This window comes from Plectropomus leopardus, chromosome 6, assembly GCF_008729295.1.
Source record: "Plectropomus leopardus isolate mb chromosome 6, YSFRI_Pleo_2.0, whole genome shotgun sequence".
Lineage (NCBI taxonomy): Eukaryota > Metazoa > Chordata > Actinopteri > Perciformes > Serranidae > Plectropomus > Plectropomus leopardus.
Genome location: NC_056468.1, coordinates 9,074,897 through 9,090,194, shown reverse-complemented (window position 1 = coordinate 9,090,194; position 15,298 = coordinate 9,074,897). Strand labels below are relative to the sequence as shown.

At 38.9% G+C, this 15,298-nt stretch overlaps 1 protein-coding gene across 2 annotated transcripts in view; it reads right to left on the bottom strand.

Annotated features, from left to right (window-relative positions):
- Nucleotides 1–458: 458 nt before the first annotated feature.
- The window catches only part of galnt9 (polypeptide N-acetylgalactosaminyltransferase 9), a 108,391-nt gene continuing 93,551 nt past the window's right edge, over nt 459–15,298 (bottom strand). For both annotated transcript variants that reach the window (XM_042487464.1, XM_042487465.1), the window contains exons 8-11: nt 14,420–14,557; nt 11,787–11,882; nt 2,389–2,556; nt 459–1,455 (exon numbers count right to left, since the gene is read on the bottom strand). In XM_042487464.1, coding sequence (XP_042343398.1) covers nt 1,309–1,455; nt 2,389–2,556; nt 11,787–11,882; nt 14,420–14,557 — 549 coding nt within the window. In that variant the 3' untranslated portion in view covers nt 459–1,308. The remainder of the gene's footprint in view (nt 1,456–2,388; nt 2,557–11,786; nt 11,883–14,419; nt 14,558–15,298) is intronic.

The window sequence follows — 15,298 nt, the reverse complement described above, 5'->3', positions numbered from 1 at the left end:
ATTGTGTGCTGCAACAAAAGTAGTGTATTATGTAACTCAGAGAAGATTGTGGGCGTCTCTTGAATGTGTTTTGATATTTAAGTCAAAAGCACGTCAAAAGACACTTTCAAGTCAGTCTTTCCAAACTGCCACATTTTTGGCCGGGCATGAAGAAAGTTTCTCTGCGAGTATAATAATTGGAAAGCTTTCAGTTTAATCCAGTGGGCGGGTTGGAACAATCACAGTACACAGGGCCAGACACCTGACGGAGGTTTGAGGTGCTTGTGAGTGCATGCACAACAAAAGACAGGCAATTGTGCTGGTGCTGTTAGCAACTGACTTTGCAATGGAACTACATAAAATGCGTAGTTTTTTATGTAACACAGCCAAGTTCAGTCACGGAGCAAAAGTTGGCGCTGATTCTTTGAATTGAGGAGAGAAGTGATAAATGCTCAGAAAGAGAAAGACAGAGAGGCAGCTCATCATAAAAATGATTTTATTATCCTAATTGTTATCAGAGGACGGATATCAATTCTTGACTTTTTACAATATATTACTATCATTAGACTGTTTTATACATTGTTTCATATATTAATAATTTTCAAATAATTTTGTACATGCTTATTGGGACTGACATTCCCTGGTCAGATTAAGCAGAAAATGAAGAAAAAAAAGGCACATGATTGCTCCTTGTCCTCAGTGAGCAATACAGTCCAAAAAAACCAAAACAAAGAACTGTCATGTTTTGTGTGAGTGCAGGTGAAATGCGTCCCGATCCGATGATGGGCAGCCCCCTTTGAAGACTATTACGTGTCTTGCCTGTGCAGCACAATATGTCCGAAGCAATTTTCCAAATCACAGCCCAAAGTAATCACTTCGATGTGGCAATTGACAGCAATCATATCTTTTGATTTGCTCAGATGCACTCAGAAAAAAAAAGAAAAAAAAGAATACTCGCACGCTTACACACTTTCTCATCTCCAAAGATCTGATAGTTTTACAGTAGAAACAAAAGATTTACTTGAGCCACCTTCAGGGGCTGCACTCAGGTGTCTTGTCCTATACATGTAGCCAAGTGTCAGAAATTTGGGCTATTTCAAACAGCTTGCCATAAGGTCTGTGTGTCTGTGAGCTCAGTGGAACACATGAATTGATCAGATTCTTCTTTAAGACTTGGTGACGGGAATCTCTGTGGCCTGAGGGAGACTCCGAGTGCAGTGCAGTCTGTAGTGTGAAATATCACACACTCCTCGCTCAACTGTCCACACTTTGAGATCCAACTGCGACTTGAAATGCTGCCCAAACTGTCTCAGAGGTTGCTCTCTGGCTTTAGTGCCTGGGATGCTTAATCCAGTTTCGTATCATCCACTTCTGACCGGAACATCTCTGGACCACCAGGCGAAGGCCAAAGTTGGCATCTTTGGACATTTCCACCTCCAAACATCTACCGGTGTCCCTGCTGATGATTGGACCATTCTGCAACAAAAACACATGAAAATATGACCCAATTTGTGAAGTAAACTCATTCATAGAATACTGTAAAACTTCAAATAATAGCCTAGTCCCAATTCAAAGCCCAGTCCCTTTTATTAGACTGGGTTGGTACACATTTTGGCAAATAATCTCTATTAGAAGCCTGGTCTGGTTACCATGCAGTTTATTTTTATAAAGGTACTTTGGATGTATAAAACTGGGTTGTTGGCTACCTGCTGGACATAATGTTAGTCAGCTGCTTATATATATTTAAACCCTTGTCAATATGGATATCCTACACTTAATGTTAGCTTAGTAATATTCTACACAATTCAATCATTCAGTTAATTCTACTGAAAGTGTGAGCACCAAAGATTACGGCGTTACCAGCAGAGTAAACACGAGAGACGCAAAGAACAGATTAACAGATGAGTATTTTTTAATAAGTGGGGGAAAAATGTCCAGTGAGCTATATTCATAATTATACATGTAACATAATTTGTAGCATTCATTTGTATTTTTTATTTTAGTTTCTATTTTTTGTGGCAAATTTTCAGGTATTTTTTGCACTTTTCAAAGATTTCTTGCTAACTTCTGCGTCATGTTTAAAAAAAAAAAAAAAACCCACTCAACCTAGGTTTCAAAGAGTTAAATAAATAATTTGATTGTATTTACATCTTTGCTGGGCTACAGTTTTGTGTGACAGATGTTAAAAGCCTGTCCCAAATATAAGCCTGTTGAGTTCAATGAAAAAAGAAAATAATAGCCCGGGCTAATAATTGAAGTTTTACGGTAAGTCTGTTGTTATGGTATCCATGACAGTTCTTAAGCAATCAATAACACCCATCACAGTCTTATTTCAGGCTTCATTAGCCTCCATTTAAACTGTTGCACTAATGAAAATCAGTATCAAAAGATCATTTGTATTCGTTCTACCTGTGTAAAGTCCCAAAGCCTCTGGGAAATCCTTGAAACAGCGTCACATTTTTTCAGTCTGGGAGTTCGTCCTCTGCCATCATCAATGAGGCATTTTGTGTCAGGCAGGAAGGTGGTCGACCCCAGGGGTCCCAGCTGGAGAAGCCCCTCGGTGGAGTAGCGGGCGAGCTGCAACACACAGAAATCTGATGTGCTTCACAGCAGCAATCACTGCTTCAAAAAACAAACACTCAACTTTTTTTGGAGAGCACCTCAACATCAGTGGAAAGCACAAGCTGTGAGCGGGCTTCAATGAGACTGACAGCAGTAACTACACACGCTTTCAAGTTTTCAGGCCAGTTGGCAGACTGTGTGACAGACAGAAAGGTTGTAATGCTTTCATTTTACGCCTTTTAAAGCTCATTATTTTACACAAAAATAATTGGCACAGAACCTCGATAGCACATAGAAACTGTAGATACTGCACTCTGCCTTTGGATAATCCTTGTTAAATGAAAAGAAAAATGTTGTATCTACCATCAAAAATGTCTTTCAGCTACATTGGGCAATTCAACAGTTTGTTCAAGAAAATTCTTTTGATTATTTACAGCCTATGCCTAAAAGGAATCAAAAGTTTCTCTGCTTTGTTAGGTGCCCTTCCGTCGACTCTAACTATGTATACTGACGTCAGTGTAATAGACTCAGTTACATAAAGGTGACATGAAGGTGTCTTAACTGCAGCAAATCACATGAATTCCACACCGCATCAAAAGCTAAAACAGCAGCTGACCAGGGGCGTAATTTTGATTTCAAACGTGAGGGGGTTGGGAGCACAGCAGAGGCCTAAATACTTAAAGGGGATTACGTTTTTCCAAAACCCCTTCCCAAGAAAGAACATAACATAAATTTGATGTGTCCCCTTCAAAAACAGGATAAACATCACAAAAATATTTTATACAGCAATTTAGGGTTATATATGATGGCATGTTGGCAAAGGTAAAATTGATTTTTTTTTCATGTTAATATGTAAAAAGTATGCAAAATAAACTTTTTTATTCTTTAGGATATATTTAAAAATAGAATTTTAACCCTGTTAAAGTCCATGGAGCTAATTATCATTTTAAAATGTATCTCCTCCTCAGTATTTAAACTAAACGCTCCCAGCTACTCTTTAATAGATACTGTTACCACCTTTTAAAGATTTCATAGCTTTAGAAATGTGTTTGTTGTTTTCAGATTGTTCTTCTAGTTCTAGTTTTTCCATTTCTCCACTCACTCTCATGTCATTTCCTACAACTTAAATGAAGCCAACACCATTTTGACTAATGTACATTAAAAAAAAAAACATTACCAAAAAAAGATCAAAAAGTAGAGGGGTTCAATATTGCCTTCTGAATACACGCTTCTTATAACTTACAACCACCAGCCCACCCCCCCCCCCCACGCCCAGTGAATACACCCCTGGCAGCTACTGAGAATGGCAAAGGTAATTACATTTAGCAGATCTACCTGAGGGCTTTTGGTTTATGTATATATATATGTGTGTGTGTGTGTGTGTGTATGTATATTTTATTACTCATTTTGAAGCATTTTTCCATTAAAAGTAGTAAAAAATCGATACGTGTAGTTTTAGCTTTGGCGATCTCCCTGGCTAGCTTTTACTTGATAAAGCTCTCCTGCTCTAGCTCTCTGGTTAGTTGTCTTTCTGAGCAAAGTGCAATCTTAAACAGAAATCATACATTTCTTTGCAGCAATATTTTTATATGATAAAAAGATATCAGGCTCACATTTAGGCCTTAACTCAAGTTTGACCAAATGTGTAGTTACAAAGTTTTTGTCTAACCTTTTATTTTTAGATAGGAAAATGTCCTTGTTTAAAAAAAAAAAAAAATAGCATGACTGCTTTTCTGTATTACATGCGGTTTTACAGAATATTTCAGTGTACAGCAGCACTGCATGGAAACCACAGTGTACAGCTTATTAATGCCACAATATTTCCCCAAACCAAAATTTGATCCCTGACTGTTTAATCCTGCACATGAAAGGCTCTGTGATGATACGTATCTATTACGTAAGGATACAGTAGAGATAGCATTTATTATTTATGGGAGTGATCCTCTGTGAAAAATGAGATGCCAAAGATAGGGAGGTCTTCAGTATGACAGCAGCCCTGCTTTGAGGGGAACACGCATTGGTTACATGAATGAATCGTACACACACGCACATGCACATGCACACTAAAGCACAGGATGGTTATGTTATTCACAATCCTGGAAGAATCAATGTAACAGAATGCCTCTGAATCCAGACTGCCGAAAAGCTGGCTTATGAATAATGTGTCTTCCATTCCTTTATTGATGCAAAAACATGCTATATCCTTTACTGCCCTAGTGTTTTTTTCTCAGAGTTTGACATAGAAAATGAGATTAAATAGCACATTTTGAACCTGTTGCAAAATCAGGCCTTTGTGCCAAACCAGTAAACAATTTGTTGAAGTTCTTTTGTTGGTAAATTTCAGCATGTAAAATCTGACAAGTAGATCTTACTTAAATCTAGATTTATGTTTACTTTATATCTAAGTGTTAGGTTTACTTGAATTCAGCTGTAATTACTTAATTTTGTGAAGCTGCTGCAACTTATAAATGGCAAGTGGAATTTCCTTGTTCTTTCTGAGTGTTAGCAACTTCAGTGAACCAAGTTTGACTGTAGGTGATCATGAAAAGAAGGTTTTGTCAAGATAAGCTTATCTGCGAGTTCTGTTTTCTTTACATGTTTAAAAGTATACAAATAAGACTGACTAGTTTGCAACTGACAAAATCCAGATATATAGCACAGTATACTTGGTTGACTAAAGCTGCAAAAACAAAAGATTTATTTAATTAAACTTCTCATTCCAACTTCAAAAAATTCAGTAAATATGACCAGATTGTAAGTAAATTTAACAATTAGATATAAAGTAAACCTACATTAAGATTAATAGTTATATCTTCTTACATTTTTCAAGATTTTTTTAAAAGCTAAATCAACTTGTCAGATTTTACAGGGCATAACAGTGTGAGTGGAGGCTTTCTGGAGCATGGATGGAGAAAATGGAGCTGCAGTCAGTGGCCTGTGTGAGTGTTGCTCCTTGTAAGAAGAGAGAACGCAGGTGGTTTTTAATCCAATGTTCTGCCCTAAAAAGCAACTCGGAACAAATAGGAAAACAATAAATCACCAATTCATGTGTCACTCAAAGCTCACTGGAGCTGGTTGGATTGTTCATGAGGATGCTGATAAGGAGAATTCTTTGGACTAATGAATGCCAGACATTGACATAAACATACTTCAAACTCTCAGTCTAATGTGGGACACGTGATGCTGTGCTATTATTCTCCAGGTGGCAGCCTAAAGGTCAGTATTACAGAAAGTTTGATTAAGAATTCTTCATGGCATTTTGGATTGCTGTCTTGGGTCTTCCGGGGTTGTAACACTGTAAGAAGATTTATCCACGGTATAAACTATGACTGGGCACAAGGAAAACCCTCTATAATCCCCACTAATACCTGTTTACAGCTCAGTCTGCCAGCCTTTTATAACGCTAATACATTTAAAATGGGACCATAACAAATAATTAACGCAAGGAAATGATTCTGCCAAGCCAATTAACCTATGCCTCGCGCAGAAACATTAGACGCTCCATTGCCTTCCTGCCATCGTAAAAGTTCTGCCTCCACTTTCTCGAGGTCAGGCTAATCACAAGTATCTTAATTAGCTCATTAATGGTGCAATGCGGTGACAATGTCAATATAAGATGGAGTGTTTGTACACTGCATTGGTCTGTAATCTCCACATTTTTACCTTTCCTGTACCTGGTTCCACCAGGAAATATATGAGGAAGTTTATGCGACGGATTACAGAAAAACGTCTTAAGAAGGGCTTGGCGCTGGACCTACCACATGTCCTCTCCCTATGGGACTACAGTCTAGCTTTGGGATCTGAGTGAGCTTCCGATTTCTAAACAAACCTCAAAAGGGGAGACTTAAGAGGCCCCACAGTGTAAGCGGTGCGGGGGGTGTCCATCAGCGCCATGCACACCCAAGTGCACGACACATAGCTGGCATTCCTTGTGGGAGCAATTTGCTTTTTCCCAGTTGTGCAAAGTGTAGTGTAAGCAGCTGCATGAAATCTGGGTCTTGGACATGCAGTGAAAAATCTAAATCTAAATCTAAAAAACACAATATGATCTATGACTTAATATAGCTAATTCTATCATGCTTTTATTCATGCGAGGAGGCAATTGTGCATGGCTATCCACTATTTTTACCTTTATTAAAAGAGACCAGGCTGCTACAAAATAGTCGCAAAAACGTCTCAGACACATCAGACCGGCTGCCACTCTGTCTGCAGGAAACGCCGGAATCCTGGTGCTCGTTAATCCTGTCACAGCTCCTTCAAACTTTTATAAGATTGCTTTATTAATATTGCTGTTTCATGTTTCATTACTGAAGTGCTTTATGGCGAAAACATTGTGGTCACATCAACTTTAATGTGATGTGACTGTTTAGAATTATGACTGAAATAGCTTCGACTTGACCAAACATTTTTTGTGCATTTATTTTTATGGTCTGCCTGCAGTTGCAGATACAGTATGTCGAGCTGTGTGTTGTTTCAGAGCTATAAGACCAGTAATGTGACTGGCTGAGAGCAAGGGCACCTGTTTCATTTCAATATTTTGTGGAGGAGACAAACATGAAACACATGTTTGAGAGTCCTCTACCAGAAAATGTTTAACATCGAACACTGAATTTCCTGCATTCTGGTGATTTGTGCACCATTTTTTGCAATTTCTGCATCAGTTTATGGTGTTTATCTCTTTTATTTTATCAAAACAAACATCCTCTGCGACTTTCATGCATTCATTGAGGGGGAACAAATGCATGTTCTAAATATAGAGGTGGGCATATCACCTGCATTCATCCATGAGATGTATGCCTATGGCTGAGAGTGTATTTATTGATCACCACAACCTCTGATCTTTGTTCCAGCTCACCCAGCCCTTTGGCAATGTGCACTTAGAGATATCCACACAATCTAAGCCAACAAACATTATACTGATATTTTCTAGAGATCTTCAGATTCTGACACTTGAATTTGCATCTCAGCTAATACCAATCCAATAGCATTACATAAAAAATAAAAATAAAAGAGCAGCTGTGTTCTACCTATCCCACATGGATGTGAAATGATTATTATCATTATTGCATAGCTCAGACTAGACCCTAAACTGGTGGGACCTTCCAGTGAAAAATATTGGCAAATTGCTGACATTTTGCTTTTGGCTAACATTACACTTTTTTTTTTAAACCAGAAAACAATTCTTCTTCGATACTGGTATCAGTATCAGAACAATTCTTATAACAACAACATTAATAATAATTTATTATGAGCAGGTCTGTTAAACTATTCATTTTTTCAAATCATGGTTAATCGCAATTCATCAAATTTTTTTTATCACAATTTTTCAATTCCATTTATTTACATTTCAAAACAGTTTTGAAGTCCATTTTGACAAGTTGAAGCAATTCTTACCAGATCAGGAATATAATGACAGCAAAAAAACACACTGGACTAGCGTAAAGTGGACATGTCTGTTAAGGGGAGACTCATGGGTACACACAGAACCTTTTTTTTATTCAGATATCTATAAGCTAGCATGACATGGGTGGTACCACTTGATTTATTAGGTCTTCTAAATTCATATAATACCAATGCCCACAAGGCCCAGTACAGCCTCTTAAAGACGGGAATGTTGGGCAGCCATTAAAAATAAATGCGTTCTGTGAAAACCTTGGTTGCATCACGATTAACATGTTAACGCTGACAGCCCTAATTATGGGCAGTTATCTTGAATATTAATTGCAAGACCTCACCTCAAATCTCATCAACAGAAAATCTATGGAAAAAGATGCATTACTTACTTTAGAGACTACTCTTTGGTGTGTGTGTGTGTGTGTGTGTGTGTGTGTGTAGGGCAATGATGCAGGCTCTGTAGCCCCTCCACTGTGCTTTTGCTTTTCACACTATTGCATAAAGGTGAGGCATTATCCATTTTTTACATTCCCACTGAGAAAGGCGGCAGACAGAGAGACGCATTCCTCAGAAGCACTGTGAAGAATTATTCTGGCCAATTACATTTTTTTTTTCCATAAGTAAAAGGAGCAATGGTAAAAAGCAATGCAAAATCACAGTGTCCCATGAAATTGAATTTAAGACTAGCTCACAGTAATGCCGGTCATCACTGTAATCTAATGATACAAAGACACAAAATTCATCTCCATTTGTTTATTTCCCACGGGGGGATCAGGATTATAAGAGTCGGTGAAGCTTTATGTTACTGAACCCTGACGAGCTCTTTGGAGAGGGAAAGAGGAAAGGCTGGCGAGCTGCTGGCCTCCTCATAAAACTCCCTCCCATGACAGATAATGAACATGTCACTCACCAGCAACAGGAGCGGATAGGAAAGGTGGGAAATGTAAGAACTATTATGCATGAATAGCATTTGCATGATTTGTCTTTGGGAATAGCTTTTGTTTCACTGCACACAAAAAAACAAATAACAGGACAACTGCCTCCCACCCACAGTGTCATTTGTTCTGGTGTCTGTTCAAGTAAAGGTTATGCTGAGCACACATGTTCTTGTTTTCAGCCGCATCCGCCTGCATATTCATAGATCTACATGTAATCTCACCTGGAAGTGGCCCAGTTTGCCCGTGTTTTCCAGCTGAGCAGCTCAGATAGAGCTGTTGGTGATACTTTGCTCGATTGCACTTTGTCATAACACTGTGTCTGTACTACCTTTCCTAACTGCAGCAGACTTACTGATGTCATGCAGTATTACTGAGCCAAATAAAGCATTTAAACACATTTTAACTTGTTACAAAGCAGTGTGAACATTTGGCTCATTGTAACACCAAACTCCCATGTGCTTTATATTCAGCACTCTTTCACTGGTAAAGAAAAAAGAAATACAGAATTCCAGCATGATATTCAGCAAAAAAATTTACACTACAGAGACAATAGGATGCAAGGATTTAAGTGGGTTGCAATTCTAACAAAGTGTTTTTGGAGTTGGAGTTGCGGAAAACTTTCCTCGCCCACACCATGTTGCAGAATGATAAGTAAAGATGATAAAAGAGCACAAAGACGTCAACAAAATGACTTACCTTTCCAGTTATGCCGATAGATTTGGTCATTTCTACTAACAGAATCTGGGAAATCGCTCCAAGTCAAGCTCTCATTATTATGATTCAGAGAAATGTTGCGGCTAACTTCATTATTCTTAAGTAGGATTTGTAATGCTTTTTATTTTTTTTTTGCAGTATGACTCCATCACTGTAAATAATCTATTAAGATTCTTCACATATATCCACAACTGTTTATGAGATCCTCTGTGCATAAATCTGTATATAAATGCATACTGAGCATGTGCTGTTATATCACTGGTGTGCATTTCCAGTCTCATTTAATTTAATCTCTAGCTGTACTACCCTGAGTCTGTTATGAATGTTTATTGGCTCTGCTGTAGGTTTAAGTGCTAATTAAACAAGACAGGAGGCACGAGGTAGCCATGTTATGTTCCCTTCTGAGTCTTATATCTGCACATGGATTACTATACATATACTGTGTAAGTATATGAACTATCTGATAAATGAAGAACCATCTCCAGAGCTGCAGGTAGAGCAGCCAGCTTTATAACATGAAAAGAAAGATGTTTTTAGAATTTCAACAGTGATACGGATTTAAGGGGAACCACAACCATTTCTGAAATTCATTGATATTAATTAGTCTTAAGACCGTCTAAAAAAATTAGTAACCATCAACAACTCTCTCAAATCCAAAAACTACAGTGCAAAAACTCACATTTGTGCTCCAAAGACAATGAATTGTGAAAGATGTTATAATGATGCTGTGAGCAGCCACGACAATGTTCTGAGTATATGGGAACATTTCCTCTTTCACATCACACTGTAATAGAGTGAAGCTCATTTGGATATAAAAAAAGAAAACAAACATCCTGTAGGTCCACAAAATCAGGCTCCCATTCTCTGTCTATGGAGCAGCTCCAGTCTTAAAACCCTATGATTTGACAGCTTTGAGACTTACTTCTTCGGCTTCTGGGTTTGAGAAAGAGTCGCTCATGTTCATAAATATTGATTGAACTTTCCAAGGCCATGGAAATAACATATTGGAATTAATAATATAGGTGGTGTTCCCCTTTAACAAATGGTAGGACCACTTGGTTAATTGCAATAAAAAAAATATCTCCTAGATTATTAAATCAAAATGCAGTATTATTTTGCACATATTTTCAGATATACTAAAGGCAGCAAAATTGTTGTTTTAAACCCGGACCCCCAAAGCCATCCATACTGTCAGTGCACCTCATGTTCCACACCAGGTTCAGGTTTCTAAATGTAATTCAGTGGAGATCTGCAGCATGCAGAGATGTCAGCATGCTGCAATAAAGCATGTTACATATATCACTGTATGTATTGCTTTCTTTTGGCCTCATTTCATTCCTTTTTTATTGTGGCTCTGTGCAGTTACGTCACCCACGCAGGTTTAGTGGATGTATCACTTGGAGATGTGTGAAACAACACTTAATTTTTATCTACCTGAACTTAATAATTAATGGGTTTTTTTCCAGGGTGGGAGAATCGGCACTTTTAGAATTATTTATGTATTTGGAGTTTCGTTAACCAAACTTAAACTTTAAAACTGAGAACACCCTGTGGGTGTGTTGGGCCTTCTGCTAGATTATTACTATTCCACAAGAATACTTGTTAAAGTAAAATGTGCCTTCTGATTAAATCCACACACAACTTTTTTTTCCCACTTATGTAGCTCTTAAATCTAGACTTATAATTCACTGTATTTACAATTTATTGTAACTTCTTCCCCGGTGTTTTGCAGCGTCATATTACAGTCTGACGTCATTGTGTCCTGGGTGTGTCCTTGCTGTTCACTTAAAAGCTTCAGTGGGGTTGTGTGGAAGTCTATAGTCTGTTAAATTAGAAGCAATCAGGCAAACATATTTGTCTCTATGGCGCTGTTGCAACCACCACTTAAATAAACAAAATTTGATTAAACTTCTGTGGGGCTTGAAGAGCAGAGTAATTACACCACATCATCCTGAGGAGAGTCCTCAAGTGTTTAAATGCAGAATGTGTTGATTCAGAGTATTTACGTTTGCCAAGAGGGCAATATGAGGAAGCCTAATATAAAAAAAAAAACAAAACACTTGTACTGTTACTTTCAAAGAATCCACATAATACCTGCACTGACTGACAGTTTAATTAATTGTATTATGATGAACATGGCTGCTTAATGAACACAGCAGTGAACATGGACACACAGACAGTTCATGAGTCTGGTCTTACCTGAGAGGACATGCCGTGGCACGGGTAGAGGATGGCTTTGTCATCGTCCTCAGAGCCCTGGTCCAGGCAGTAACCGCTAGCTTTGCTGTTCCTCACCTGAAAGACAGCACAGGATATACAGGTACTTTATGGATGTCTGAATTTTTAAAGAGAGGAGACAAGAGAGAAGGTTCTAGTGTGGTGAAAAAAAACTTAATAGGATAAGCGGTTCCAGATAATGGATGCTTATTTGTCTTGGAAAAAGCTAGATGAGAAGATTTTGGTCTTGCTCCTGTCTGATCATTCAATATGTCTGAAGCCTACCAGAAACTCTCAAACTCGCTAATTAACAAGTTTTTTCTCAATTTTTAAAGAAGTCACTGCCCGACTCAGTAATAGTCCAGCACAGAAGCTAACCACAAAGCTGCAACTTGATGTTCTTTCCACTTAGGTTTTTGTGATATAACACATAAAGCATGCTTGTTAGTGACCTCTAGACATGTTGATAGGTAGATTTTGTCACTTTTGGATAGAGCAAGCCTTCCCCTTGATCACACTCTGTCCCTGAGCTAAGCTAACTGTCCTGATTTTATCTTTAGATCTGGCACACAATCAAGACAGTGGTATAACTGTTTTTATTTAACTCATGGCAACAATGATGCACTCGTGCAATAATTATGAAATGGACAATAATTGTTGCACAAATTATGATGGAGGTGGATCTCATCTCTCTCGGGAGCATCCGGGGTGTTGATTAATTAAAAGCTTCCACATAAAGCTGTGGCTTAGTTTGGCATTGGTAAACTGAAAATATTTTACAACAGTGGTCATAAACAGTACTGTGCAAAAGTCTGAGGCCACCTTACACTTTGTTATATATATCTCCAGCCGGGCAACGACAGCTCAGGAATACATCATCAACCTGTGTGGTTGTGCAATCACTCCGCTTCACTGTCTGGGCATCCGCCACACTCATGACTGTGGCATGTACACCACTGTTGCCATGGTTTCTCTGTGCGGCGCTAGTGTGCACAAGATTTTCTGATGTGTGTAACTGCAAACTAATGAATCGAAGCCTTTAATGTTGCGGCTGTATTCAATGTTTCACACTAAATATTGACTTCAGTCTGAAGAAGCCATTTTGTTCTGACCTTTTTGGCGTTTTAATGCATTTTACATGTGCTCTGTATTTTTTGTTGGTGTCGTCAAAAAGAGACTGAGAAATAAATGAATTAAAACAAAATAAATACAAAATAAATGAATAAGGTATCAGTAGAGAAACTTGTATTGGTCAAAACTCAGTGCATAGTAACATGGTGTTGGAAATGAAGAAGAAGTTGCTACCACTGCTCAAAAAGTGCTTCCTTCCTATTGGTTGCTATAGTTAGATTTGCCACAAAATTGAATCTGAAAGCAAGTCAATCGCCAATCGTTTGTTCATTTCCCTTTAATTGGACTCATCATTTCATGCATGTTGCATCGCCTCCTGTCTTTTTGATCTACTGTGGCTTATTTATGCAGAAAAATCTTGTCTCAAGTGCTGACCTGGATGTGACGGATATCATCATGCAGTGACCAGTCCTATTTCTCTTTTCTGCCGCTGCCTCTCCTGCAGGCCTCCAGATGGTGGTGTGCATGGAGCATGAGCTCTGGCTCTGTGTGATTTGAATGCATACGGCTTTATTTCCAGGTTGTGACATATCTATCATGTGCTGTTGTCAGGGAAGGTTTCGCTCGGCTGATCTGGTCAGCATGGCCGAGCGCCGCGGTGATGCTCAGTGACAGATGAGACTCACTTCTGTGGCGGCGACTGTGTGGCAACACAAGGCTTGTCGACAGATCTGAAATAGTGCCACTTAAGTGGCTGCCGCGCTGAGGAATCCATTAGCTGGGTGCCAGAGCCAAAGCAGGCGGCCAGAGAAACAAAGGGGGTGGTAAATCCATGCAGGTTTGATAAATCCAGAGGTTAAATTTGAAGTGTATTCTGACATTGCATCTCCCAAGCATATTGATTAGCTACTGCTTTCCATTGCTGAAATTGATATGACGAATAATGGTGCGTCTGAGCAATCCTCCAAATAATGTCTGACTCCGGAGTGTGTTCAATTCTTCAACCTGTCATAATCCTGTTTTCTTCCCCCACTGTGCAGCCAAGCCCAACACAATCAAGTTGGAATGGAAAACTAATAAGTGTTTAATTAAAACTCATTCGGAGGAATTTGCATCTAATCCTGTGTGGTGATGCTGCATTGCTATAGCAACGAGATACCTTCATCTTAGACTGGTAACAGTGAATTTATATTTATTTCTTCAAATTGGAAGGTCGAGCATGTTATTGTGATATCAGCAATCTTGCGTGCACAAAGTTTTGTACAAACTACAACAGATATCAGCTAGCTGCTGACATCTGTGTTCCAGGAAAATGTATCTCGCAAAAGACACAGAAGTCACAGAAATGATCCTTATAATACACAGCTCACAAATTAATAAATTCTCATCAACTCATTTTCTGTATTTATCATCTGCGGAATCACATTAGCTGTCTCAGTGTATGCATCGTCTTTAAACCACTGCTCTGTAATAGAATTACAGCTGATGATATAGCAGAATTAACATGCAAAGTATTTCAGTAATCCTGTTAGTGAGTATCTCACCTCGCCGTATGTAATGGTGTTGTTGTAGATCCGCATCTCTGGGTAGACGTGTTCAAGATACCAGCGGAAGCTCCGACACTGTAGCCTCTTCCTTAAGGCCAAGCGCTCCGAGACATCCCCGAAATCAACCCCAGGGTTCTGTCAACAAATGGTGCAAAACAAAGACAAAATTAAGCTCTTAGCCTACGGGCACTTTACTTAAGAGCCAAGCGAGAATGCGAGCTGCTGGAGGAATAGAAGACGTGAGAGTGTTGAGGTGCAGAGGACGCAACAAGCATTTAGTTAAGAGATGGATAGATGTGCCTGTCATGCGGGACCTTTATTGTTCTTTCATTAGACATGATCTGTGCTGAGCAAATTCTAATCAGCTGCTTAATTATGAGCGCTCACGGCCCTGCCTGCCTTATGGAGGTGGCTTCCCAGATTGATTAGGGGAATGCCTAATAGCTGCACTGCCTGGCACAGAGGCCTGATCCCGACACACACACACACACACACACACACACACACACACACACACACACAAACACACACACCCTATATCAGTATGTCCATATACAATGCACTGCTTAAATCTGCATGAACATACAAATAAACATGCATTCTATATAACCATAGAAAATACACACATTCATATGAAAGGGCAATGGCCTTCCCAGAGGAACTGCTGCAAAGACACACCCACACAAACAGTCCTCATCCAGGCAAATCCTTCTCATCCGTTCCCCTGCTCTGCTGGAGTCTACAGCCAGCTGCTGAATTTGCTTTCAAACATCTGTTAATAATGAATTCTAGTTAGAAACGTCCACTTTTTTTTTCACACCATAAAGTGACACTAACAAATGCATTCAATTTCAGTGAGACGTTGTTTGGTATTTG